Raw genomic sequence first — 27999 nt, 5'->3', positions numbered from 1 at the left:
GACATTAAAAACGGCATCCTGGTTTCTTCGCGTCTTTGATGATCAGTGAGTGATAGGATTTGTATGCTTTTGCTCAATAGGCCGTTTTTTGGCTTGGTGTTAGTCATCCTAATCTTGTTCTTTTGCCCACAAAGCATGTGATGATTGTGTCACACAAGAAAAAAACAAAACGCCTGGCTTTTTAAATAATCAGGTGGCGCGCAGAGCTCCAGGTGCGGGGGGGTGGATGCTGTGCATGCGTGCGCGCGCACTAGTTTGCCAGGGCTCCCCTTACACGGGCGCGCACGCTGGGCGGCCTCGACAGCAGGACTGCATTCGCTGACCATCCCCAAGGCCAAGACCAGAAGTCCGAGGCGGAGGTGTCAGCAGCGCCGGGTCTCCCGAGGCCGCCCCCTGGCTTGTTAAGGCAGAGTTCTCCCTGTGGCCCCTGTGTGTCCAGATCTCTTCTTACAGGGAGGCCAGGCACATCGGTTTGGGGCCCATCCACACGACCTCGTTTTACCGTAACAGCCCCTTTGAAATCTGTAGCTCCCAGTCCAGTCACATTCAGAGGTACTGGGGGGTAGGCTTCTGCGTATGACGTTTTCCTTTTAAGTAACTCAATCTGGCTAGACACAGGTGATCACACACTTGTGTGTCATGTTGTAACCGTGATTGAAGTAAAGATAATCGACTGATCAGGCGGGAATTATGGGCCAGGCCGCACTGACAGACTCCGAGGTTTCGTGTATGAAATGCTTCCTTGCAAGTATTTTACAGGCATTGGCAGCTGCAGCTCCTGCTTCGCCAGGAAGCGGCCCTGACCACAGGGAGTTGAACACGCGTCACGGCCTGCACGTCCCAGAGGTCAGAGGTGAGTGTGTGAATGCGGGGTGGGGGTGGGACCGCATGACCACGCACGCGGGGGACAACACTGGCGCCACCGAGGGCTGAGCTGAGACAGTGCACATCGCCAGAAGTCCCTCAGTCCCCCTCTTCCCGCGGTTCCCATGTGCCCCAGCCAGGACGCTGGAGACGCGGACGTAGGCTTTGCGATGAGAGTCCCGCATCGTCCAGGTGGCCGGCGCCTGAATAAAACCACTTTCCTTCTCAGCGGCCCCTGGCTCCCGGGTGCTGGCTTCCACAGCGGCGAGAGCCGGACCTGCGTTCAGTGACAATGTGTTTATCCCGTCTCTATTTCAAAACTCCATTAAAACGACAGTAAAAAGAATGAGAAGCTTCAGAGTCACGAGGAGAAAGAAGATGAGGGAAGGAGACGACGGAGGATGAGACACAGGACGTGTTTTACAAGATGATGCAGAAGGCACTGTGGTAACTGGCTGCGCAGGGTTCCTCCCAGTGGGGGCAGGGGGCCGGCTCTGCGCCAGGAGACAGGGATGAGGCTGGGAACAGTGGAGGGACTTTCCAGCCTCCCACCACGGCTGGAGACCAGAGAGGCTTTCCCTGGTAGAAGGGCAATAGCCCAAAGGACCGCACGAGGGTAAAGTCAAGGTCCCTGTGTCATGTGGCTCTCAGCCTTTGACCACACTTGGTCCCCAGAACACAAGCAGCCACTTTTCACGTATTTTCCTCATTTCCTCCTCAGGTAGCGTCTCTGATCCCAGCCTGCAGAGGAGGAAGCAGCAGTTCCAGGGGGTTGAAGTTCAAGGAGATTCTCTATTTCCGGCCATTAGGACAGGGCCTGGAAGCAGAGAAATGGTCACCCTGGTTACTGATTGATACTTAAGAGTCCCAGAGCTGCCTCACGTTTGCTCAGACGCGCAGGGGCTGACCCAGTCCTGGGCCACTTTGCCTGACTCCCCACTGGCCCTGCGCATTCCACCAACCATCCTCCCAGGCTCCTGACACCCCACGGGAGACCACTGACTCTACTGCCACTGAGGATGGGACGTGCGGGCTTGAGCCTGGACTTGCGTGCAGTGGGAGCTTGTCGGTCACCAGTTGCCTCACAGGAAGACGCCTTCTGTCTGAGTGGCTCTGGGTCATGGGAGACGTAAGAGGGATGGAATGAGTCCTCTGGGCCTCATCGGGTTTGAGGATGTCTGTGTTCCTGGGAAGAAAGTCCGGAAACGAGCATCTCAGAGACTGGTCACCCCAGGGGCCTAAGAAAGGGGGGCAGGGTGGGGGGCAGGGCAGTCCCATATCCTGAGGGGAAGAGAGAGGAGTCCCGGACAAAGACCTGCCAGAGCTTGGACTGCTGGGCCTCACCTCCCCTCTTCCCAGGTCCCCTGGACACCCTGCTCCCCCGCCCTGCCCGGACAAGCAGCCACGGTCAGGGTCAGGGTCAGGGTCGGGGGTCAGGCAGCAGGAGGAGGGCAGCAGGAGGGTGGGACAGAAAGGCCCAGGAGGGCCTGCTGCCGGGAGGCCGGTCCTGACCGGGGTGGGGAGGAGCCTAGGGCTGCGCTGGGCGCTGGAGGGAGCCCAGGAGGGGGCGGTGGGAGGGGATGGGGCCAACCGAAGGAGGGCGGGCGCTGCAGGGGCTGGGGAACGGGGAGAGGCTACCAGCTGGCAAAGTCGCTGTGGGAAGTTAGGAGAGACCCCAAGGCACCAGAGAGGTGAGGAGGGCAGCTGGCCCGGGCGGCTGGACAAAGGGCAGGAGAGAGGCAGCAGAGGGAGTCGCCCCAGGGGCCAAACTGACCACCTTGCCCAGGGGCCCTTGCTTTCACGCAGCAGCTGTGGGGGGAGAGGGCTGCTGTGCGAGGCCCAGAAAGAACGGCAGGGGAGAGAGGGTCTGCCTGCAGAGGCTAGCCAAGGGTGGGGCCCAGGGGGGACCCCGCTTTTCCTGGTTTAGGGGTAGGGCCCATGGCAACAGGCAGGGGAGGGTTAAGCATCCTCCTCGGTCTCCACCCTGCTCTGGCCCCTCCAAGTGTTTACATCCTCCCAGAAATATTCCGCCTCCTTTCTGTGGCCCAGGCTCCCCCTTGCAGTTACAGTGGGAGGAGGACCGGGTCGGGGTGGGGGGGAGGCCAGAGTGGCCCTGGGAGCCAGCAGACCCCAGGAGGGACGGGGAGGTGGAGCGGGGCCATGGGGCAGTGGGGCGAGACAAGGGGCCAGCAGCGATGGGGAGGGGCCGAAGGGCCGCAGGGGTGCTTGCCGGGCTGCTGGCTGGCTCTGCATCTACCAGGGCAGGGCCGAGCCTGGGCTGAGCAGGACCCGGGACAGTGGGAGGCAGGACTGGGGAGTGAGGGATGGGGAATACCAGGGCGTTTTCAGCAGAGCCGCATCCTGTCCCTCCACCTCTGCCCAGAGCTCTACTGGGCATGGCCCGAGGGCCGGCCTAGGCAGGTTGGTGTGAAGAGCTGAGGATCACACATGTCCTTGCAGGACCAGGACTGAGGGGGAGTCATGTGGTGGCTGCCGATCCTGCTGGCCCTGTGGCTGGGCGCTGTGGGCCGGGGCAGGGCTGAGCTCACCGCAGCCCAGCACCAGGGGCTGCAGGTGGCCCTGGAGGAGTTCCACAAGCACCCGCGTGTGCAGTGGGCCTTCCAGAAGACCAGTGTGGACAGTGCCACAGACACGGTCAGTAGGGCGACCTGTGGAAGGGAGGGGGGCAGGGCTGTACCCCGACACCAGCACATTCCCAGGTGCCAGAGTGCTTGGGCTCAGTGAGCATTCAGCTCCCTGGAGAAAGGCCACCACCCAGCCACCAACTTGAATGTGCTGTTTCACTGTGGGGAGGGGGGACAGGTCACATCCAGGAATTGCTCTGCCCGCTCAACTGGCTGCTGGCCTTCCTCTGTTTGTCTGTCTGTCTGTTGGCAGCTCTTCCCAGCAGGGACCTTTGTGAGGCTGGAATTTAAGCTCCAGCAAACAGGCTGCTGGAAGAAGGACTGGAAGAAAGCTGGGTGCAAGGTCAAGCCCAGCGGGGTGAGTGGCTCGGGGGCACATGCATGGAAACGGGTTTAGTTGGAGACGCAGCAAGAAGCCCTGAGGTTGGACACATCCCTGTGGAGCCTGGCGTGGTGACAGCGTGGGTGGCCTGAGCCTGGATGGGCGGGAGAGGTGGGCTGCTGGGACAGAGGACACCTTCATCAGGGGGCTTCTCCCAGGCTTCGGGTCACTGGCAAAAGCCACCAGCGTGGGGTTGTTCTGGCCCCAGGCCTGTGATTCCATTTTCTGTGAGTCTCCGAGTGGAGATGACCCAGCCCAGGCTGGTCCGTAACAGGGTTTGACGGTAACCCGCCACCTCAGGGGCCCCGCCTGCCAGGGGGAGATACTGGGCTGGGAGGGCAGCCCCCGGTTCTAGCCCCAGTTCTGCCGGGCTCTAGCCATGTCGCTTTTCAGTTTCTCTGAAGGCCTCAGTCCCCAGCATCTGCCAAAGGAGGGGCTGATGGTACCAGTGGTTTTCCTGACTTCTGTGCACATCCTTGCACTCAAGTGCAACCTCACAAGACAATACAATACACTAGAAGGTAGCAGGGAGGGTCTGGAGGAAGTCCGGTGGGGAGACCCCCATCTGAGGAGGATTCCTGTCTGCACACACACACACACACTCACCGAGGTTTTGAAAACGGCAGAATGGTTTGACTTCTGAAATGCCCCAGTCTGAGGGTGGGCTATGCCTGAAACCAGCTGGTGGCAGGTTTGCTTTAGGGCCTGCAGGGGCAAGGACCCCGTTGCAGGCAGCCAGCAGCCCCCAGCCCCCTCCCTCTTGAGGCCACAGGCCTCCCCTCACCCCTTTCCTCTCCTGGCCCCGTGCCCCTCTCCCCAGAGGAAGCGGGCGTGCCTGGCCTGCATCAAGCTGGACCCTGAGTTTAAAGTCCTGGGCCGGATGGTCCACTGCCCCATAGAGACGCAGGTTCAACGGGTGAGTGGGCAGAGGAAGAAGCAGAGGCTGGGGAACCCGCTGTTGGGATGAGTGGAAGCCGGGCCTGGCGGGGAGGTCGGGAGGCAGAGACCTGGAGGCAGAGACCTGGACGCAGGAGCAGGAAGGACAAGGAGTGGAGGGTGGGGAGGGGTGAGGAGGGGTGAGGAGGGTGCGGAGCGCGAGGAGGGGAAGGAAGAGGGGTGCGGAGGGGAACAGGCACCCCCACGGGCTGAGGGAGGGGGCTGGGCCGGCTCGGGCTGAGCACGCTGGCACCTGCCAGCAGGAGTCCATGGAGAAGCAGGCGGACCACTGCGGCAAGGTGGAGCGGGCCGGCGAGGGCTTCTACTTCCCAGGACAGTTCGCCTTCTCCAAGGCCCTGCCCCCCAGCTGAGGCCCCAACAGGTAAGCAACCAGGAGGGCGGGAGGACAGGGGCACAGGGACAGCCCCAGGTGGGGTTTGGGTGGAAGACTGGGCTGGTGCTGGGCCCCCGGAGGAGGGCGGGCAGGGACTCGGGAGCCTGGGAGCAAGCTGGGAGCAGGACCAGAGCGGCCTCCCTCACATCCAGATCTGTCTCTGTCCTTTCCCCTAGGACTGCTTTCCAGTCGGACAGCCGTGGGAGGTGCCCGTGAAGGCCAGCCCTCCCTTCCCGGTGCCCTGGGGGATGATCCCATGACCCCTGAGCTAATAAACTGCTCTCAGAGCTGTGTCCTCTCCTCCCCTCCGCTCACTGGCAGGTGCTCTGAGGAAAGGCTGGGGAAACCGTACAGGAGGAAGCAAAGCCCCAGAGGGAGCAGGACCCCCAGGACAGGGGCAGGGGGCCTCACGTGTGCTCCTCCTTCCTGCAGGAGACTAGAGGTGTCAGGGGCCCCATCTGGCTTTCAGGAGCTCATGCCCACATGAAATAACAGGCAGTGATGCAAAGTGAGACAGAAACCTTTAACAGGCATTAGCGTGGGTGCGAGAGGGCAAGGAAGCACCAGGAGCCGCGGGCCTAGGGGCCAGGGCAGAGGGTCACTTGCACAGGCAGGTCTGGAATGGGGGGAAATGCCGGCTTCCGTGCTCTGTTCATGTCCCCGTCTGGGACCCCTGGGACGGGAGTCACGCCATCCCTGCTTTTGCCACCTTGAACCTGAGGAAGCAGCAGCTTTCTTCCACTCAGTCTCAGGCCCAAGCGGCCAGGAGTGGCAGACAAGGCCTGGGCCTCCTTCCCAGGCGCCTGGCCCAGGTGACAGGACAGCCTCGCTCTGTGCCAGTGGCTCTCGGGGGGCCCTCCCGCCTGCCTCCCAGGGACGCTGGGGATGCACGTCCCTGAAGAACATAGAACAGAACTGCCTTGCGGTAAAAACGGAGGGAGAGGTCTGCCTTTAGGAAAGGGGGTAAGTGAACAGCCCAGTCTGCAGGGCCAGGGACCAGCATGACGACACCGTGAAGACAAGTGCAGAGGCAGGAGGGGGACTGGGCAGCTAGGCCGCCCTGCGCCGCCCCAACGGCATGCGGCACATTCAAAAGACAAAGGACGAGGCGGGCCCCGCGGAGCTGAGCGCCTGCTCGGCCTGAGCCAGGCTGTCCCTGGCCTGGCGGTCCAGGTCGCGGCACTCCTGCAGCGTGTCCTGGAACTGCCGGCAGGCCTCCTCCAGGATGGAGCTGCTGCCGGGTGGCCGGGACTCCCAGAACCCCGGCTCCACCCAGGGCTGGGCCTCCGCGGCGCCGGGGCCCGGGCTGCAGCCGGGCCGCAAGGAGCTGTCCAGGTCCCGGCACAGCTGGTAGAACTCACTGCCGCGCCCGGTCACGCGCTCCCCGTCGATGACCTTCAGGCCCGGCAGCAGCTCCCGGACGGCTGCCGGGTAGGCCGGGCCGGCGCAGAGCGGGTTGCTGAGCCGGGCCAGAGGGTCCCGGAGCCGGAGGCGCTCCAGGCCGCGCAGCGCCGTCAGACACCGCAGCTGGCTCGGGGCGGCCAGCAGGTTGCCGGAGGCGTTGAGGCTCTGCAGGTTCTCGCAGGCGGCCAGCGGCTCCAGGCCCGTCAGCCGATTGTCGGCGACGTTGAGGACGGCCAGCTGGCGCAAGGCGGCCAGGGGGCCCAGCTGCGTGAGCGCGTTGCCCGACAGGTCCAGCCACTCGAGGCCCAGGCACTCGCCCAGGCAGCCCAGGTCTGCCAGCCCCAGGCCTCGCAGCCTCAGCAGCAGGATGGACTCCAGCGCGAACTCCCCCGAGCGCGCCTTGAGCAGCTGGGGCGTGACGCGCACCCCGTCGGCCTCTCCTGGCTTCTCCCCCGGAGGCTCCATGAGACGCAGGCGGCCCAGGTGGCCTGGGCCTCAGTGGTCTGTCACAGGGACGCAGGCGCCACCGGGCTCAGCTGGCTGTGAACCCAAAAAAGGCGTTATTAACCCTGACGGCCTGGGCCGCACACCTGTTTCCAGTGCCCCTGCTCAAGGGCCAGCGGGTCCCTAAGGAGAGGCAACAGAAAAGGAAGCAGCCTCTCCTAAACCCCTGTGACCCCGACGCAGGTGACAGCACGAGGTGCTACCCAGCCTCTACACCAGGGCCAGCAACCCATGCGGCCCAGCAAGCCCTGAGGGCCCCAGCCTAGACGGCGGAGTAACACCGCGCCCACCTCAGAGGACCAGTGCTTCCAGCTCCTCCCATTTTCCAAATCCGCACTGGGGGCAAAATCCCGTCATTTTATTTTTCCCATAACCACTCATGATCTCCCCTTATTAGTTTTGAAGTTTCTTTTTAGCTCCTTAAACATAATTTTGAAGAGGCAGCAGGTCACCGGCATCACCGGTCTCCTTTGTCCCCTTCCTGGGAGAGCCTTGCACACGCAGGCACCTGGGCCTCGCTTCATTCCCTCAGAAATGGTCTTGATGCAATTTTTTAAAAATATTACAGTAAATTCAAAACGGTTAGAGTACGCGGGCCAACGTGTAACTGTTGGTCCTTAGGGGACCAGCCCTCGGTCCCAGACGAGGACACTGAGGTCGGAGGAGGGCGGGGACAGTGAAGCCCGGGGTCAAGAGGCAGCACTGCCAGACACCCCTCCCCAGGCCCCTGCTCTCCAGCACCCGCACCCGCCCGTCCAGACCAGCTCCTTCCTCTCGTGTCAACAGAGCAGCACCCCGCAGTGGCCCCAGCTGCGAACATGACATCATTTCCAAAGAAAGCAAAGGGAGGGGCCCCACAAAGGCAGGGAGGGCCTCGTAGGCCACCAGTGGCTGGAGGACAGCAGGAGCCCAGGTGCCAGTGCAGGGCGCGCACGGGGGTGGGGGGTGGGGGTAGCCTGGGGGCGGGGCGCTGCCGCCCACACAGGGGCCAAGGTTTCAGCCCAGAGGACAACAAGGGACCTCTGCTCCAAGTGGCAGCTTCCCAAAGCTGCAGACTCTGGTCAGGCCCAGGCCAGGCGCGGTGACGCCTGCCAAGAACTCTGGGACCCTTCACCCCTGCTGACAAAACCTGGGACTCCAGAGCGTCAGCGGCCCCCCGTTTCCAGGATCGAGGCCACCTTGTAGCCCCTCTCCAAGGGAGCCAGGCCCGGCGCGCCTCTCACACGCCTCGCAGGGAGCCGGGGAGGCTGCTGACTCAGCTGACCCGACCCCCTCTCTGAGCAGGGCCCCCTTCCTTTCTCCTCAGCTCCTCTCTCGTCTGCAGCACTCCAGCGAGTCCTCATTTTGACCTTCTTTCTTTCCAAGAAATGCGGGCTGGAGGCATCTGCCAAGAAGCCTGCTTCCCTCTGTGACGGGAGCTGCTGGGGTTCGATAGCGGGAAGAAGGCAAACCCCGTGCACCCGGCGAGAACGGCTCTGGCCCGGGGTGCGGGTGCTCGAGGGGCACTGGCCACCGGCCACGAACGCACCGGCGAGGCAGGGACCCCACCGAGGGCAGTGCAGCGTGCAGAGGAGGGAGGGCCTAGCACAACAAGCAGGGGTCTGGCCTCGCCCTTGGTACGGGGACTCCCATCTCCAACACTCGGGACACCGATGGGAGGCAAGAAGACCTCCAGTTTGAGGTGACCATGTGGCATCGGGCCTAGGAGAGTTGGCGGTCTAGGCTGAAGGCACCCAGGCATGACCTGCAGAGGTGCCTGGTGCAAGTGCATGGCGTAGCGGGCCAGCCTTTTTGGGGACAAAGGCCTCCTTCCTCACGTGTAGGCCTCTCTGCAGGACTGTGCATGTCCGCCCCCGACACGCACAATTTCAGGGTGAAAATGGTCACCCTGGGAGCAGTGTGCAGTGGGGGCCGAGGGTGGAAGTCAGGAGAACAGCACCCTCGGGGCTGAATGAGGATGCGGCCGAGCAGCCAGAGGGAGAAGCCGTGAGGCTCGCAGAGAGAACAAGCAAGACCGTCCCAACGCCCCGCTGGGCTCAGGGGCACCCTTGGGTGGGGCCAAGGCCACAGCAGCCGAGGGTGCGGGCACCGTGCCCCGAGGAGCCGGGTGACTGTTTAGCTGGCCCTGGTGGCCATAAGGGTGGGAAAGACCGAGGGGAGCAGGCAGAGCGAGGGAGAGACCGGGAAGCTGGGAGGGATGCCTCTTGCAGAGGAGGCAACAGCTGAGCAGGAAGATGACGCTGCGCCTGCGAGCTCCCAGGTCCCACACCCCCGGCTGCAGTTACACGAAGGACCTCTGTTCCTCCTTTTAACGCAGATCCGCACACCTCACCGGGCAGGCGTGGGCGGGGCTGAGGGCGGGGCGGCGGGAGACTGGCTCACCCCGCCTGAGTGTCAACATTTCTCCGAGGAACTGAATGGAGGCACATTCATCGGTCCCGGATCCCGGAGTCCTGTTATGCAAATGAGCCAAGAGGCTCTTGACCCAGCCCGTAAGTCTGCGCCAAGGACTTGGTTACACAGATGAGACAGTGACCCGAGACACAGTTGGCACTCGGGTGTTGGGGAGGCCCCTCTGCCCTGAGCTGCCAGCCGTGGCTGTGTGTCAGTTTACCTGCGTGGGAGGTGGGTTGGGACACGATGCCCGGGAGTTGGCCAGGGCGGAGCTAAATGTAGGGGAGAGATGCTTCCACCTCGAGCAGCCTCATAGGCAGTCCCCTGGCTGCTCCAGTGAACTGGGGACCCTTCTGCTGCCCCATCTCCTCCAGGTCCCAGTCTAGAGCAGGGTTCTTCCGTGCTGGCGCTGATGTTCATGGCCGGACCAGGCTTTCTTGGGCAGGGGCGGTCTTATGTATCACAGGGGGTAGAGCGGCATCCAATTCTACCCACAAGCTGTGACAACCAGAAAGTCTTCAGACACTGCTAAATGTCCCCTGTTGAGAACCACTACTGCCCCCAAGCTTTGGACTGTCACGCTTCTGTCTCAGCCTCTTTTGTTCCCTCCTCCAGCTCCCCCACATGCTCCCCACCCTGCTGCCTCTCCGTTCCAACCTCTCCCTCTCCGAGAACAAACACCCCGGCCAGGTCACTGATGCCAAACAAAACAGGACAGTGCCTCTCTCAAGAACAGCCCGGGGCAACTTTAAGGCACGTTACATTCCTGACCCTCCACTTGACCCACTGAATCAGCATCTGGAAGAGGGAACTTCACCCAGGGGCCTAAGCCACTCTCTGGTGGTTCTCATTAAAGGCTGAGCCACATGCACATTTAAGGAGGAGAGGCAGGCAGAGGTCAAGGGCTGGGACCAGGGCTCTGCCCTGACCTTACTGCCCAAGTGCACTTGATTTAGAGCCAGGACGGTGAGGAGTACAGTACAGCCACAGTCCCGGCCGCTCACCCAGGCAAACCTCAGCTCCGATCACAGGGGAAGACTGTGAGCACATCCTCCTCCCCCAACAGCGAGGGGAGAGGAGACGGGCCTAGGCAATTTGGAGGCCAGACTACCATTCAGGTTACATCAACCATTAAATATGACCTTTACAAAGCTTTAAGATGTACTTACACTTTTATTAAAATGAAAATACAACCCTGGTCAGATGGCTCAGTTGCAAGCCAAAAAGGTTGCAGGTTCAATCCCCAGAGCACATGCCTGGGTTGCAGGTTCTATCCCTGGTTGGGGCATGTATGGGAGGCAACTGATCTATGTTTCTCTTTCGCATCGATGTTTCTCTCTCTCTCTCTTTTTCCTTCCTCTCTCCAAAAAAAAGTTGTAAAACCAGTCTTTCTCACTTCCAGGTAGGGGATCTGCTCTTTCAAAGCAGCCTGGGAGGCGGGGAGGGGTGGGCGCTGCAGGTGGAATGCGTCCTCAGCTACCTGGAGCCCGGGTGAGTGGACAGGAAGAAAGCCCCAGGTTCTCAGCAGTCCGGAAACAGACTAGAGGGACGCACAGTCTGCAGACTGAGTATCTCAGCTTCACTCTCCCTGCGCACCGGAGGTGGGTGGGTTTATCCCTGGACACAACAATCTATTCTCCTGGTACAGCAAAGATGGGGGAGGGCAGTGATGGCAGCAGGAACCGAGGCAGTGTGTGCGCAGGAGCCCAGACTCCCCAGGGGAAGCCACGCGCTCGGGGAAGCAGCAACCTGCTGGTAAGCCTGGGGCTGGCGGGTGTACGGGGGCGGGGGGTGGGGGGGAAGCTCAGCACCTTCCTACGTGCTGGCTCCATGGGTTAGACTCTCCTGACCACCTTACGAGGCCTCTTCCCACGTGCGTGGCCAGGAGGGGCCACTTTCCACTTCTCTTGCGCCTGCTGCACCCCAGGGCCCTGTGCAGAGCTCGGCCCACCCTGGGCATCTGGCACACATGCCAGACCTCCCCTTGAGTTTTCACTCTGCTCAGTCCCACGGGCCCCTTCTTAGCTCCTGCACTGGGGGGAGGGTGGGGTGGGGGAGCCGGGTGTCTATCCTTCAGACCCCAGGAGATTTCAAAGCACTTACTGGGCCCTCGTCCTCGGCTTCCCATCCCCCAGCCGCTCACCTGCGAGAAGCTGCACACGCGGTGAGGAGAACGATGGGAGGAATGTATGGGAGACTTGAACGAGCCACTATATACTTGGGGGGGGGGGTTGTCCCACATGCAAGTTTGGCTACGTGCAAAGCCTCAGAAAGATGTTTTAAATGATACTCATGCACCGTTAGATTGCACGTTACGCAAAAGCGACATAAAACGCGATGTGTTTTCCCCTACCCACCAGCAGGAAGTGGGACCCTTTGCTCTCCTCGGCGAGGCTGCTTTCCTTCCACACAGAACTGAGAGCATGGCGTGCAGGCCAGCACCCACCCGCTCTGACCGTGCGCTAGTGCTTCGGTTTCCCCGACGACACAACAGGCAGAAGAGCGCCCGCCGCACAGGCCCGTTGGCTACTGAGTTAACACACAGCAGAGCGGTGGGTACGGACGCTGTCCGGTTCATCACGGCCTCACCTGGCGTGTTTTAGGCAGCGGGGAGGGGCGCCCAGCCTCGGCGGGGATCACCTGGGCCGGCTGGTGGGCGGGGCGGGGCGGGGCAGGGGCGGGGCTGAGCCAGGTGCCCCGCCCCTCCCCCAGCCCCAGCGCCCACCTCTGTGAAGTGGGACCACAGCACCCTGTCGCCTGCTTACCTAAGGCCAGGCTTCAGGATTGGGCCAGCAGCCCGCTAAGATCAGGCTGGTGAAACTGTGAAGCGGGGCGCAGCCCCCACCGCAGCCGACCGCGCCTCCGCGGTCCGTAGCGAGGAACCGTGGCTCGCACCCCCCCAACCCCTCGACCCCGGCAGCGATTGCGGGGGCTTCAGCTTCCGGGGCGCGGTAGGGACTACTTCCGGCAGTGACAGCCCAAGCACATCCCCGCCCGCCATTGGTCCCGTTCCTAACCCGCGGCCTGTATCGAGTGCGCAGGTGCTGGGGGCTGCGGCCGGAAGCGAGGGGGTCGCACCGCCTCCTCGCCGGAAGCGGCGCCCTGCTCTCACCGGGGCCCGGGTACCTTACGTACTGTGGCCAGTTAGTGCCCTTGAGGAACGCAGTCACACGCGTTCCTGGACGGCGGTGGCCTCCTCGTCCTCCCCCACTAACCGGTCCCCAAAGCTCCTTCCACTCCGGGCTCTGCACCGCGGGAGTCTGACTGCCGGAGTGCGACCCGGGTCCCGTGCGCACGTGCTAGCAGAAGGGACAACCACAGTGATCCACATGTCGGGGTCTCTTCCTGGCTCGAGGTTCAGCCAGCGTTTAAGCGAACTGGCCCAGGGTGTCTCTGGGGACAGATTTCCGCTGCCCGGTGACGCCCCGAAGGCCCGGCGTTGGGGAACGTCTGGGGCCGTGTCCGCCGGGCGCCCCGGCACCCCCCACACTGAACTGCCCCGGGGCCGAAGGGGCCGCGTCCCCCTCCCGGGCTGGGCCCACCGGGGCCCCCCTCCTGTCTCAGCGCGAGCTCCTCCCTGCCCCTCCCGGGGGCGGCCTGCTTTTTCCTGCTCCTTACGCGCTCTTCCTCTGGCCTCAAGTAACGGACTCCGGGTCCCATTCACCAGCCTGGGCTGAAACTAGGACGCCTGCAACAAAAGCGTGCATCTGTGCCAAAGGCATTCTAAGTGTTTGGCTCTCTCCACGCCTCGGATGTGGTACGACGTCCCCGTCACCCAGGCGAGGACGCAGACTTGACTGCGCAGCGTGGGAAAGAGGCGGGAGGAGCCACAGGTGACTCTAAAGCCATATCGATACAGAGGGTCCGTACATAGTGGCCTCAGCTGGTCTCTGCGCTGTTAACCCAGAGGCTTCCTAGAACCAGAGGTGATTTATTGCAAAACTGGGAGACACGTGATAATAAACAACAACAACAAAAAAAAATTAGAAGAGAACTCAATAAGGTAGCTGGGTTTAATATTAATATATAGAAATCAAAATCCTCCACATATGCAAACAAGTTTAGAAATATAAAGGGAGGAAAGCGTACGTTTTACTAGCAATAAAAAAGATTAAACGTTATGGGTAAAGCTTTACAAGAAGTGAACACAACCAATGTAAAAAACACACAAACCTTTAAACATCACTAAGGACTACAAAGAACACCTGAGCAAATAAAAAGGCTTATCATGTTCAGGGTTAGGAAGACAATATCTTAAAGATATTAGTTCTCTGTAAAGTAATTACAAATTATATCTCAATAAAAATTCTAAGGAGCTTTTTACAACAGACTAGGTAATTCTAAAGTTCACAAGGAAAAGTAAACAAGCAAGAATAGCTTAGAAAAACGCAAACAAAGAACAGCAATGGTTAGGGGTAGGTAGGAACAAACCCTACAAACGTATAAAAACATATGTAAAGGTACTGCGGTTGAAACACTGGGTACCGGTGCAATGTATTAAGGCGCAGATTAATGGAATGCAATAAGAGGTATAAAAACAAGCCCAGTATATTTTTAAAAGCCATGGTAATCCATGTAAAAGAATATTATGGATAATATTATAAACAATTATAATAATAATTATACTACGCATAATGTTATGAATAATAAAGAAACTTAGTATACTGATATGAACTGAGTTTTTCAGATATGTCATCCAGTACCAAAGAAAAAGAAGAACAAGGTAGAGAACAGTGCAGGTTTTATGTGTTTAGAAAAGGAAAGAACATGCCTCTACATGTAATAACAATTAGTACATCGTTGATTGAAATGTATATGTATATATGAGAATGTATGTGTTTGCTTCTGTTTCTGATAGAGGAACGTTGAAGTCTCTATACAGTTGATCATTCCTCACATATTTTGATACTTTATTGCTAGGCACATACATGTTAAGGATTGTTACATCTTCTTGGAGAAATGGTCCCTTAACGTGTTTGCTTCTACATGCACAGAACTTCCCTGGAAAGACAAACAAGACCCGTAACAGCGACTCTGGGAGGGAGCTGGCCTGTGAAAGGGTCAAAGAGGAGACTTTTCCCTGTCCACTCATTTGTATCTTTTGTATTTTATTTCACAGAAATTATGCAATTTCAAAATTGTGTCACGTTTACTTTTCTCTGAGGACTTTAGAACCAGCGTATCTATTCTAGTGCCCGTCCCCTCTTCTTCCTGTCCCCCTGTCCCTCCCTAAAGCAGTAGTATTGTTACTGAGAGGACACCACCACCAGAGATTACGGTAGGAACAGTTGCCACGGAACAGGAATGCAGGTACATAAACAGGCCCCAGGCATTTTCCCGTGGCACTTATTCCCAGGTCCTGTGGCACATATCAGAGCACTCAGGGAGCTTGGCTTTCTTTGCAGCAAGTTGGGTCAATGTGGCATCTGTGATGGGAATGAGAAAAGGCAAAGGATGCCGAGGTCCTGGCAGGATAAAACGGGGCGTGGAACTGAAGAGTTAATATGTAAAAGGAATGTGATGAATGGCAGGCGTTTATTGACAAGCCAGGCACTTCAGTTCATTCTCTCAGCTCACAGCAACCTCTGCAAGGCAGGCATTATTATTTTTTTTTTTTTATTCCAACTCAGCAATAAAACTGAAGCTCAGATAGATTAAGTAACTTTCACTCAATTGCTAATCAGTGGAGCTGAAATTTAAACCCAGGCAGCTCAATCCTTAATTCTGCACTCTCAACCTCGAAGCTGAGCTGAGCTGGGCTGTTGCCCTGGTACCGCAACCGATCAAGGTTGCAGCCCCTACAATGGTCCTTTGGGGCCCAGCACCGCTGCTGCATGAGGCAGAGAATGGGCAGGTAAAGAAAGCCACCATCCTCATGCCCCCCAGGTCTTTGTCAGGGGGCGAAAGGCGGACCTTTTCGGTAGGGAGGAGAAGCTTCACTGCCATCGTGGCCCTTGATTCTGAGGGCAGGGAGCCGAGGGTCCTGTGGATTTCTGAGAATATCCATCCTAACAGTACCCACCGCCCCCTTTCAGGGAAGATTCCTACAAGATAAGCTCAAGGTTCTCCCGGGCTAGGTGTGACGCCAGAGCTCCCTCCCTCGCCTGGCCTGCAAGGACCACCAGCTGAGTGCTGGAGCACATGGTGCTGGGATTAGAGTTCGTTCAGACACCCAACAATCCCCGGAAGCATGATCCAGACCAGAAGCTCCAGGCCTGCCGGCAAAGGCACACGGGCACCCTGGCGCTCACGATACCAGCTTTCATCAGGATTTCCCAATCTCTTCTGCAGGGGCTCTGTGTTGATAAATTTTTAGCAATCATTTGAGGGGTCAAATCTAGGGTAGTGGTTCCCCATGTTGGGGGGAACTGGCCCACCAGGGAACATTTTTAAATGGCTGGAGAGCTACATGGCTGTCACAACTGGGAGCAGGGAGAAAGGTTCCCCTGGTACCTGGTGGTAGAGATCAGGGTGCTGTTGAACACCCTTTCATGCACCCCTGGCCCCCCACGAAGAATTACCCAGCCCAACTGTCAGGAGTGCCGAGGTTGGGAAAGCCTACCAGGGGGGTTTCCACTAGCATAAGAACTCTTGGGAATCGTGTTTAAATGCCAAATCTTGAGTCTAGACTGTGACATTCTAGTCTGGCAGGGTCTAGAGTGGGCGCCAGGAATCTGAATTTTCAAGCAGCCCACTTAATTCTAGGACGGGTGGGCCATACTGCCCCCTGAGAAATGCCACTGCCTGATTGCAGAACACTGGCCCCTGGACCCGGCGGGCCTAACAACCCCCGGGGTGCTTATGCCCAGCCTGGGATTCTTGCTCCATCCCCGGAGATTCTGTCACAACCGACCTGGCCGCAGCGTTCCGTGGCCTTGTTTTATTCTGAGTCATTCTTAGGCAGGTTTGTTAACGTGCAGCGTGAGCTTTATCACAGACTTTGGTCATCTGCCCTCACTTTTCTCATGTCACAAGTCAAGCCAAACTGTGGGGGTTGCCAACTGACTTCGTTCCTGGAAACCCCAAGGTTTATAAACAAAGGTGACCTTCGGCACAAAGAGGTCATTACGGGAGCAGCCATAACCACCCCCACTGACTTCAGCACTGCCTTCGCACCGTCCGCCTGTTATTCATGATCCTATTTCTGTTCGGAGCATCCGAAATCCATCAAGGGGCCTCGCCTTAGGGCCTTCATCAAGGGGGGTGACGCCGGGGCACACAGTAATCTGCACGCACCTCCCCCACGCCATTGAGAATGGGGCTGGTGGGCGGCCCTTACAGATGGGGACCGGCTGGATCCATCAGGACGCTGAGGCGGGAGAGGCCAGAGGAGGCTGTTGGGAAGCCGGGCATCAGGGCACCGAGCTGGCGAGGCGCCTTAGCTCTTTGCCCGGCGCCCACCTGCTAACTGTTCAGTGAGCATCAGCCGTGGTGCTTGTCACATGTCCCTGAAGGAAATTTCATCCAGGCTGTGGCATCGTCCGAGCCGTCCCTGCTCCCCTCTAACAGCCGCGCTCTAAGGCCACTAAGGCCACACGACCTGTAACATCACGCTTCCCTGGTGGCAAGGCTCCAACGGGTCTCTGTGGGTTTCATTCCATGTGCGGGTGCTGCCCTCTGCTGGCCACCCTGTGTGCGTGCAGCTTAGCTTCCCTGGGGCCTTGGGTCTTCCCCAGGTCCACCGCCCAAAGCCCGCCCCATGGGTCCCGGCCTCCTCTCCCACCACCAACGCGCAGGTCGCCTTATCTCCCAAGTAGATATTTCATCTGCCCACTCACCCTCACCACCTCTCACCGGGGGCCCCATCGCCAGGCTCCTGTCCATTATGCACCCTGCGGAGATCAGCCTAGAAATCAGATTGGGTTATGTCCCTCTCTTGGGCTTGCAAACCCTTTTGCGGCTTTCCATTGGCCTTTGGATGGATCCAAGCGCCTCGTCAGGCCCTCAGCAGTCTGGTCCCTCCTCTGCACACCCCCCACCCCAAACTTCGTGTGGCAGACTCCTCCCTGGCCTTGAAGTACCAGCTCCTTCTGCTCGCTGTCCCCCACCCCACAAGGACGTGGACCCTCGCCCATGCCAGGCGCGCAGCAGGCTGACCCGGGCCCTCAGGTATTTGGGAATGACGCGGGCCATGCTCCGGGAAGGTCAGGGACCTGTTTTATTGCACAGCCCAGGAGCCGTTGGCTCTGTAATCGGGGGCACAGGTGAGTGGTGGTCGTGGTTCCACTTGAGCAGGTCCTCTGCTTCCTCCTCCTCCTCCTCCTGGTCCTGGCAGAATCCGGGACAGCTGCCGTTTCCTTCAGGTCTCCAGAAAATGTAGTTTTGTGTCCAGGTCCCAGAGCTGCGGCTCTAAGCAGCTGCCAGTCCCCCTTCCCGTCCCCAGCCCACACACTGAAGAGAAGAGAATCAGGTGAGCAGGAGGGGGCCGCCAGCAAACTTGGCCTCAACCAGGACTCTGCCACCGAACAGTGATTTCCTGCCATCCATGAGTTGCTAGACACGGGTCGGGTTTTCTGTACAACCCACACACAACACCTGACTCCCGAGGGCCACGGAGGCCGGGACAGGCAGGAAGTTGGAAAGGGACACGGTGGATGTCATGGGGAGGCCCCAGCCTGACCTCTGAACACCAGGCCAAGCCCAGACCAGGCGCCTCACACTCTACTGCTGGTCCGAAACCAGCGCCCACCAAATGGAAGGAAGGCCAATCAAATAAATACAGTCAATAAATATGCAAGATGGCTTCTTCCTCCAGGGAGGCAACGCAGCAGAGAAGGGGCCCCAGTCAGCCGAGGGACCAAGGGCAAGTGCCTGAGATCTCAGCCTCAGCTCTCCTGGGAGGCGAGGGCGTGGGCTGGGGGTCCCGAGGTCTCTCTGGCCTGCACACCCCTCCATCCCCCACCATCTCCACCCACTGGTGGCAGACAGGTCTGGTGCTGGCCTCAGGAGCCCACAGTGCCACCCAAGCCTCACCTACACCTGTCTCTCTTCACCCTCCCCAGCTCAGGTGATCTGCATGCTGCTTCGAGGGGCCCGGAAATGGCCCTCATTTCGGCCTCATGGAGTTCAGACCCAGGGGGTGGGGGTAGGGGCGGGGGTGGGGGCAGTGGGAGCTGCCTTGTCTCTGAGCCTCTGGGTGGGGAGAGCGGGTATGGGAGGCAAGTGGAACAGGAGAGTCTGAAGAGGTACAACTTTCTGAGCAGGCTGGTGACTTTATAACTATAAAGGATGCTAAACATACAAGTTTCCATCTGGACCCAAATTAGTATGAGTTTTGGTGTGAATGTTTCCCCAGTACTTCAACATTTTCAGAAAATTAAGAATTCCCAAGGAAGGCCTTTGCCACACCCGGAAGGAGCCCCTCCCTCCAGGTGCCAGGTGCCAGGAGACAGGCCCTGGAGGCAGAGCGCTTCCTCCGGTCACACAGCAGGACAGGGCAGAGCCGATAACTGCTCCCCGACTCCCACCCAGGGCTTCCTCCCTGGCCTGGCCCACTTCTCCCAAGGACACACGGCCTTCCCTGGGCTGTCCCACTGGGGAAGGCAGATGCCAGCTCCCAGCCGGGTCCTGCTTGGGAAGGGGCGGTGGGAGTGTGAGGGCGGGACTCTCTGCGGCAGCCTGACTCAGCGCAGGCGGACTGGCTGGGGAAGGGGTACCTGCAGGAACCAGGCAGGCCTGGGGGAGGGAGCACAGAGCGACCAGGACACAGCTGTGGGGGTCGGGACAAAGGGGTCTTTAGGAATAGTTGGGCCAAGGTCATCCAGAGAGCTGCGGCACCTGAAAAGCAATCACGTGAAAGTGTCACCTCCTCGCCGTGGAGACCCCTCTGTCCCACCACTCCCTGCCTCTGCCCAGTCACTGCCGACACTCCAGGGCCCAGGCCCTGACCCCCCCCACGCCCCCTGGGCCCTCCGGGAAGCCCCTCGAGGACCTCGGTTTGCTATCCATCCCGATGCCCAGCGGAGCGCCGGGCAGGCAGACAGTGGGTGCTCAGCAGCTTTTTGTTTTGTTTTCTGAATAAATGAACATCTGAATCCAAATGCAAACTTTTACATCAGCCCTGCCTGTTCCCCTCCTCCGCGCCGGGCCCCTGCCCCACCCACGGCCCGAACCCCCGATGGAGCCCCAGTACCTGGGCTGAAGCGGCAGCAGTCACTCCCACAGGAAGCGCACGTACCAGATGGTCTCGTTCTTCAGCTGCGGCCCAAACAGGGGGTTCAGCTGGGCCAGGATGGCGATGAGCCAGCTGCCGGGGACAGCACAGCGAGGTGAGCCGGGGCACAGCAGGGAGCTACCAAGCAGGGCTCAGGAGAGGCCTGTGGCCGCAGGACCAACCCAGCCGCCAGCCGCAGGGTCTCCCACGCCCCGGCCGGCAGGTGGGCTTGGCCTGGGGGTTGTGGGTTTTGGCTTAGGTTAGGTTTGATAGGATGTTCTGTAAATTTATAAGACTCCTGCGTGGAGGCTGGACCCTGGGGTGAGGGAAGAGGGAAGACGGCCTCCTGGGGCATGTTGGGAGCGACTTCCAGCTGTGCCCCAATACAGCCCTGCTCTGGGCTACCTCAGGCTGCACCAGGAAGCAGGACAGGGCCGCTCTGATGAGAGGCACTCCCTTTTAGGAGCAGGACGAAGGAAGGAACGACTTCAATATGAAGACCTGATGACCAGAACGCCCCACTCCCAGGCCGGCTGAGGACAGGACAGGGCTGTCCTTCAGGCCAGTGAGCTCCCCAAGGACCACTGACAGGCTGCACTTGGAGGGGGGGATGTCAGGCCCTGTTATCATGACTTCGTCTGCCCACAGAGCAGGTCCCCAAATCCTGGAGGGGCCCAACTTTTTGTGCCGCAAATGGCGGTGCCGATAGCACTCGGTGTGGTTTTGCCGGGGATCCAGTTCCTCCGCCTCTGAAAGCCACAGCAGCCAGTCCCCGCATGACACCCGGGACGCCGTCAGCCATCGCTGCCTGCTTATCATGAGCATCACCCCGAGTATATGTGTCGCAAAAATAATTTCTGGGCATGGCACTTGCTTAAGTTGTCTACCTTTTTGCCTGCGTGCATCCGATCTGCGGCCCAGGCTCCCTTACCATGTGACGAGTTGGTGCTTGTAGTGACCCACGTTCTACTCTGTCTCCCCTACAGTCCCCGACACCACCCTCTGTCCTGGTCTCCAAGTCTTCAAAGCGCAGCCCTTTGCAGGTCTTCCCTGGGAGAGGCGTGGACATCTGTCAAGCCCCGAAAGACCGGGAAACAGCACAGACAAAGGGCCTGGAAGGTGCTCTGTCCAGGGAGAATTTTGAGAGCCCTCAATATTTTTAACAAGTTTTATTTTTTTTGTTAATAGGAGGTAGAAATATTAAACATTGTATAAAGTAAAATTAGAACTGACAAACAGGAATAAACAGCTCATGATCTAATTAGATAAAACTGGTTTTAAAGACATAACAGGCACCATATCTGAAACTGATCATGAAAAAATGTTTAAATGTGGGTATTCGCCTACCTATTTGAAAAATTGGGCAGTCCTGAGAAACAGTGCAGTTAACTCTGAAGAGACTGCTACTTTTCTTAAAATCGGCATTTCATCAGGTTACCTGTCCTATCTCGATTGTTCTGAATTCAGAACACTCACCTACACCAAACTCAACCCCCGAAAATGGTGGTATGAGAGCCAGGAAGGTGGGAAGCCAGACGGGCCTCACAGGGGCTCCACTGGTCGTGAGAGAGGCCTCCCTAACACCAGGACGTGGACAGCCAGGGTGACTTAAACATGGAGCGACAAAACACAGAAGGACTGGGGATGGATGGAGGGGTGGGCTGTCTTTTTTGGTAAAGGGGGAGGGGCTACCAGGCACAGCAGTTTTGGAAAGAGACCCTCTCGGGGTTGAGGACCTGGAAATTGATTCTCTTACATTGTCCACGTTCTCAAATCCCCCAGAATGCTCTACAATGTCCCCAGGGTCCCTTCTCAAGTTTAAAGACCTCATCTGGTGGCTCTCACTGGTGCGTATTATAAAACCAGGGATTCCCAAGGGCAGACCTTGGACACTGTGATTCAGTGGGTCAGGGGGCAGCCCTCAGGGACGTCTTTCAGTCTCTCCAGGTGATTCTGAGGCCAAGTCGGGCATGAAAAGCACTGAGCCAGCACAACTCACTCATTTCACAGATGAGTGGGCTGCAGCCCGGGGACGACCCGGAGCTCGTCCAGTGACACCTTTGGAACCAGAACGCGGAGCTCCTGACCTCCAGCCCATCCAAACCGCCCTCTCTCCTGTGTTTTACAGATTGGGCCTTTGGAGAGCTGAGCCTGTCACTATGGGAACAGCGGGGAGGGCAGGGCGAGGGACAGGAGGGAGGGAGGGAGGGACGGGACAGGCACTGGCCGACTGGGAACTGGGGAGAGAGGTACTTACAAGAGGTAACAGCAGACGGCAGTGGCTACCAGCATGGTGATGATGACCCTGCAATGAGAGAGGGTGTCACGTCAGGGCTACGGGGTGGGGGGGACCAGTGCCCTCAGAAGACTGGGCCAGGGCCAGCGTCAGCCCCTTTCCTCTTGGCCTTCCCAGTAACACAGGAGGCTGAATGCATTCTCTCCACCATGCCCTTTCTCTAGCACCCCCTATGTCTCCATCTAATGCAGCCACGTTAGAAAAAGACAGGCACAGAAATGCATCTGCAGCAACGCACCGTGGAGCGGGCCCTGGAATTCAGAATTCACTGGGCAAGGGACAGGAAAACAGAAGACCAGAAGACAGGGCAAGAAGCATGAGACCGTGAGCCAACTGAGGCAGCGTGACTGGCTGGAAAGAGCACAGGGACGGGCTACCTTGTGTCCACTCAGACAACTGGAGACAGAAGCTTACAATGCAGCAGGGGAGACTTCGGTTAGACAGAAGGAAGAACTCACCAAGGTTTGCAGGAGGGGTGAGACCCTAAGATGGTTTACAAGGCGGAGCTGGGGTCCCCAGCCCTGCAGATCTTGAAGAATAGAGGCTACACCCATAGGTCCAAGAGGCCTCCTGCCAGAGCTAAACGGAATCCAAACCAGGCCCTACGACTTCTGAGTCAGTGCCAGAGACATCAGCACTTGATCATTCTTTCAACATTACCCAGCACGATGGGCCAGTCCTGCGCTGGGCACTGGGGTCTACAGTGGCCAGCAGACCTGTCTGGGGCCTCGAGGAACTTGTAACCAAGGGGAGACAGCACTTGACAACCGGTGATGACATGAAGCACAATCTCGTGAACGGTGCCAAAGGCACAGAAACCTGCTCGGGGACCCCCACAGGCCAATGGCACCGGCTAAAGCATTAGTCAATAGAATACGAGCCACGCACGGTTCAGAGTTTTATCTGCGTGACTTCGTGTGATCCTCACAGCAGCCTTAAAGGCGGCCATCAGCAGCAGCAGCAGCATCCCCATTTTACCTAAGAGGAAAGGGGGGCTGGGGCGGGGTCACATTCGCGCAAGGGCACGGCCAGTGCGGCGGGGACAAATTGCACCAGCGGCTGGCCACAGCCGGGACTGCCCGGGGAGGTGACCCGCGCCCTTCGCCCGCGCCCTTCGGCCCCTACGGCCGGCCAGTTCCGGCCGAGCGGGAGGAGGAGCGGCGCCGGGCGTGCCTCGGGCCGCTGTTCCCGCACTCGCCCCGGGCGGGGTCCGCAGGGACGCGGACGCTGGGCCCGCGCGCGCGTCCCTTACCCGCGGTTGGGTCCTTTCGGCACGAACCAGGGCCCGGCGATGCCGATGAGGCCCCAGAACGTGGTGAAGATGATGACCGGGAGGGCGAAGGAGTGCGCCGTCATGGCGGGGCGCGGGACGCCCAGGCCGGGGTGCGGGACCAGCGGCGGAGGCTCCGGGGCGCGCGGGTCCCGGCCGGGCAGTGGGCGCCGAGCATGCGCAGCAGCCGCGGGCCGCCCAAGGGTGCGCGCTCGGCGGCCCGGTCGGCGCAGGCGCGCGCGCGGCCCCGGGGAGGCGGGCAGGGCGAGGGGCGCGCTTTCCCGGGGGCCCGACGCAGTTGGCTCTGATCGGCTTCCCCGCGTCCCTGGTTCCGGCTAAAATAACCCACAGGGCAGAGGCATGTGTCGGAATAAGCTGCTTTATTCAGATACCAAGTCGCTGAGCGTCACCAGTCACGGTTTTATAAGCCTCGTCTGCGCGTCTTTGAAACCAGAAGCGGGGAGGACATCCCTGGGCCGCCCCTCCCCCCTTCCCGAGTGTCCTTGGGGGACAGACCCCCGAAGGAGGAACTGATCGATGTCCACCCTGTCCTGCTAAACACGCAGGCCAGGAACCCAGCCTGGGCTGGAGAGGGAAGCAGGCGCTCCGGATTATCTTATACTCCCTAACTTGCCTGTTGGGGGGGGGGTGCAGGGGCGGGCTCAGGTCCCCCCACCCCCACCTGGCCTCCAGGGCCATCACAACATGCCACAGTCATGGGGCGGGGGGCGGAATGCCAGGACTGGGAACATGGAGTTGTCGTGAGCAGGAGGGTGGAGGCTTGGCCAGGGCTCTGGGAGAAGGCAGAGCGCTTGCTCCGTCTATTCCCAATGCCCTTCAGCTAGTTTTCTTGTGGGGCACAGAGAGGGAGCCTCTGCGACGCGGGGAGAGCCAGGCCCTGGGCCCAGATGCTCTCTGGAAACAAGACGAGGCAGCTGGCCTGGGCAACAGCTCTCCCAACGGCCTAACGGCGCTCACCTCATTTCAGCCTGGGGTCCTGCATAAAACGTCAGTGCTTTTTGCTGTTAGCTAACACAGGGGGGGCCAGCGTATGCCCGCGCCCCCCGAGAAACGCGGGTAGTGTGTGATAAACAGCATTTCCCAGGGGCCCGGCTTTCTCGCAGGCTGGCATTGGAGGCGTGTGTCCCTACCTGGCCTCCGCCTCAGCACCCGGAACCACACCCAACATTGCTCTGGGGACTCAGCCTGGGGCTCCCTAGGGTGCTTGTGAAATATGCTACACCCAGACCTGCTCACTAGCCCCCTACAGGGGACGTCGCCCAGTCTGCGCCTGCCGCTGCCCCTGTCCATGGTCCTGGCCTGGCGCTGGGGCCACCCTCCCACAGAAGCACGCACATGCACACACACGTACAATTGGGGTCTCTGCGCCAGAGTGCTCCTGGTGTTCCAGAGGGTATAATGGGGTGCGGTGAGCCTCATGTGTTCGTGCTGTTTTTACACTAAAACGTTTAAACTGAGGAACGTTGGCTGTACGGCAACAAGGCCTGCTGCTGGGTGGGACTCGCTCCCCGGGACTCTCCCGGAACAACGGGGTGCTGACCCCATTCCTGCCGTCACTGCTGGGCTGCCCCACTCTGCCCTCCTGCAAAATTGCCCTTGGGATCAGAGCGCAGGTGGGTGTGCCAAGGGGGCCCAGACTCACCACGAGGTCATCACAGGAGCGAGGACAGGGAGGACCACAGGGGCTGAACTCGGCCTCTTCAATGGCAGTGCAGCTGGCACTGCGGGTGAGGGGACAGGCTGGGCTGAGAGCTGTGTGGGTCACAGAGCTGGCCCATCTCCCTGTAAAGCCTCCTGCAGCTCCCCTGCCTCAGCTCTATGCCCCCCACTCCCATCCCCGGCAGCTACATGCACACAGCAAGCCCCCCAGAGTAATCCTCCAGGCCCCTGGGGTGGGGGCTGGTCACAGGCTCAGGTATGACTGCAGGCCTCCCCACATCTCCAGCTACAGCTGAACCAGGGTCCCCAAGAACCCCAGCCTCCAGCTCCTGGGGGGACAGCAGAGGAAGATGGGAGGGTGTGACTTGGCCAGGCAAGGGGCAGCTGGTGTGAGGCAGTGGGTACCCCCAGGGCTCGGAGCAACCATGCTGGGTCCCAGGCGACTCATGGTCACACACGGGCAGGGCGCAGGGCTCCTCCCCAACCTTGGAGCCACTGCAGAGTTGAGGGTCCATGGGGGGCAGCCATGCCATGCTGGACAGCACCGTGCCAGGGAGCCTGGTGCAGAAGCAGTGCTGGTGGCATCGGGCAGGGCCACAGGAGGCTGAGCACTCAATCCATGGGGTGAGGGCAACCACGTAGACTGACCTAGGGGTGCAGAGAGAGGATGAAGGGGGCCCCCCATCTGTCATGAGGGCGGTCCTTCCGCAGCCCCAGCGCAGGCCACTCCAGCGGCAGAGTGACCACAGAGGGTGGAGTCAGGTAGGCCCCTTCCCCACCCCCGCCGCAGGGCCGGAAGGTACAGTCGGTGATGAGCACAGAGACACAGGTCCTGGAGGAAGAGCAGCTGAGGGTCGGGGTGTTGTTACAGGCTGCACTATGTCCCCCAAATTCATGTTAAAGCCCCAACCCCCAGAGTGTGACCTGACTTGGATATAGGGTCTTTACAAAGGACATCAAGTTAGAATGAGGTCACTGGGGTGGACCCTAGTCCAGCATGACAGGTGTCCTTGGACACAGACAGATGCACAGAGGATGACGATGTGAAGACGCAGGGAGAGGACAGCTGCGTGATGGCAGAACAGAGCGACGCAGAGGCCGGCCAGCCAAGGACAGGGGGCTGTCCTCCTAGAGCCCCGGAGAGAGCAGAGCATTTCCTTGGTGCAAATCTCTCATGGGAACCCATCTAGGTGTCCCGCCAGGGGCCTGAGGAGACCTGAGGGGTCCGGGTGCCAGTTATCTGGGCAGGCCTGCACCAAGCAGGACTGGCCGCAGAGTTGGTCCATCGGGAAGCTGCCCCCAGGCAGGGGGGACACCCAGGCCACGGCTGTGGCTGCAAAGGCTCCAGCCAGACCAGGGTGCCAGCCTGCAGTACACTCCAGGGGGACAGGTGGGCCCAGCTCAGGGGGGCTCACCCTGGGGCGGGCACCTCAGGAGTGCCCCCCAGCCCGGCACGAACCACAGCCGTCCTCACCCCAGTTGTCCTGGCAGTCAGGCCGCAGGTCGCAGCGCCGCTTCAGGGGGGGCAGGCACTCCCCACTGCCACAAGCCAGCTACCTCGCAGAGTAGAGGGCTCGTGGGGAGGGCAGCTCAACCAGGGCCATGGTGGGCACCGTGAAGGGCACGGTGCTCACTGCCCATGGGCGGGGGGTGGGGGGTGGTTACGCGATTCTGGGTGGATGATAAGCTGAGCTCCTTTGACCTCAGGCAAGAGCAGAACAGACCTTGCTGACCGAGGCCCTGCCCTCCCCTCCTGCTGACACCTCCCACGTCCAATGCGGGCCTCCGTTGCCTGTGTGTGGGTGAGACTGTGGGGTCTGCACAGGCCCTCGGGGTCTCTGCAGGTCATGGCTCTTGGAGCCTCCCAAAAGGAGTTCACTCCCTCAGGTGCCCCTTCCTGAATGGGTGCTCCCTGCAGTGCCCTGTCCTGTGACTGGCTAACACCTGGTCTCTCTCCTGATTGGAAGACTAGGCTTCGAGCAGTGATCTACTCTGGATGGATGGGTGGGTAGATGGATGGGTGGATGGTGAGTGGATAGATGGGTGGATGGATGGATGGGTGGGTGGATAGATGGGTGGATGGATGGGTGGATGGGTGGATGCATGAGTGAGTGGATGATAAGATGAATGGCTATGTGGGGTGAGTGGAGGGGTGAGTGGGTGGATGAATGGATCGGTGAGTGTGTGTGTGGATGCGTGAATGGTGAGAGGGATAGAGGATAGATGGAGGGGTGGGTGCCCAGCTGGGTAGGACCCCCTCAGTAGGGCAAAGGGTAAGACTTCACTGGCACAGTCCAAGCTGGGCCAGCAGCTCTGGGGCCACCCGTCCTGGCAGATGCAGAGCTGACAGTTGGCCATGATGTGTTCCCCAGTCCAGTAGCAGGTGCCGTCCACCAGGCAGGGGCTCTGCCCCTCACGGCCCAGCACCTGCCCTGTGGGGCACCAGCAACCAAGGGAAGGCCCAGGGTGAGGCGCCCTGCAGAGAGCTCAGCCTCCAAAGGCACGTCCACCATGCCCAGAGCCCAGAGCCCCTCCCCTGGGCGGGCAGCCGTGAAGCAGGCTGAGTCTGGTGCCTGAGGCCTGGGCAGAGCTGCAGCACCAGGAGCCTGGGCAGGGAACAGTGGCGGCCCCAGCCCTGCGCCCCAGACTCACACGTGCTACTGCAGGGCCCCCAGGCCCCACAACCCTGCTCTTCTGGGGAGACCTCTCCCTCTCCTGCCACTTCAGTCAGGCTTCCCATCGCACACCTGGGGAGGGAAGGGGTCAGGGCCCCCTCCTTGTTGGGCGGCACAATGGCTCTGTCTCCTGCACTACCATTCCCCACCCTCACCAACGGGAACTGATGCAGAGGCAGGAGTGTTCTGGGCAGGGGACCCCTGTCCTGTTGGGGCCTCCAGGGGCTGGGTGCTCCTCTGCAGGGAAGAGGAGAGGAAAACACGGTCAAGGTCAGGAGTGAGAGCCACCGTCTGCCCCGCCCCCACCAGCCCTGGCCTCCATCCCACAGGCCAGCTCATCCTCACCCTTGGGACAGTCGAGGACCCCATCACAGAGCTGCTCAAGGTCCAGGCACAGCTGGG

The 27999-nt window shown here is 59.9% G+C and overlaps 3 protein-coding genes across 3 annotated transcripts; 1 reads left to right on the top strand and 2 right to left on the bottom strand.

Annotated features, from left to right (window-relative positions):
• The first annotated feature begins 2463 nt into the window (after window positions 1-2463).
• On the top strand, window positions 2464-5239 carry RARRES2 (retinoic acid receptor responder 2). The gene is made up of 5 exons (XM_090287669.1): window positions 2464-2555; window positions 3325-3519; window positions 3763-3867; window positions 4712-4807; window positions 5091-5239. The coding sequence occupies exons 2-5, from the start codon at window positions 3346-3348 to the stop codon at window positions 5196-5198; spliced, it is 483 nt and encodes a 160-aa protein (XP_090143795.1). The 5' UTR covers window positions 2464-2555; window positions 3325-3345; the 3' UTR covers window positions 5199-5239.
• Window positions 5240-5725: 486 nt separating this feature from the next.
• LRRC61 (leucine rich repeat containing 61) lies at window positions 5726-7385 on the bottom strand. The gene has a single exon (XM_090287664.1). The coding sequence runs from the start codon at window positions 7088-7090 to the stop codon at window positions 6311-6313; it is 780 nt and encodes a 259-aa protein (XP_090143790.1). The 5' UTR covers window positions 7091-7385; the 3' UTR covers window positions 5726-6310.
• An 11330-nt stretch (window positions 7386-18715) lies between these two features.
• ATP6V0E2 (ATPase H+ transporting V0 subunit e2) lies at window positions 18716-23392 on the bottom strand. The gene is made up of 4 exons (XM_090287670.1): window positions 23225-23392; window positions 21934-21981; window positions 19656-19769; window positions 18716-19300 (listed from the first exon to the last, which is right to left on the bottom strand). The coding sequence occupies exons 1-3, from the start codon at window positions 23326-23328 to the stop codon at window positions 19676-19678; spliced, it is 246 nt and encodes an 81-aa protein (XP_090143796.1). The 5' UTR covers window positions 23329-23392; the 3' UTR covers window positions 18716-19300; window positions 19656-19675.
• Between the last annotated feature and the right edge of the window lie 4607 nt (window positions 23393-27999).

The sequence above is a fragment of the Furipterus horrens genome, unplaced genomic scaffold (genome assembly GCF_987537825.1).
Source record: "Furipterus horrens unplaced genomic scaffold, mFurHor1.1.pri manual_scaffold_9, whole genome shotgun sequence".
Lineage (NCBI taxonomy): Eukaryota > Metazoa > Chordata > Mammalia > Chiroptera > Furipteridae > Furipterus > Furipterus horrens.
The sequence above is the reverse complement of the archived record's forward strand: the minus strand, read 5'-3'. Positions and strand labels throughout refer to the sequence as shown.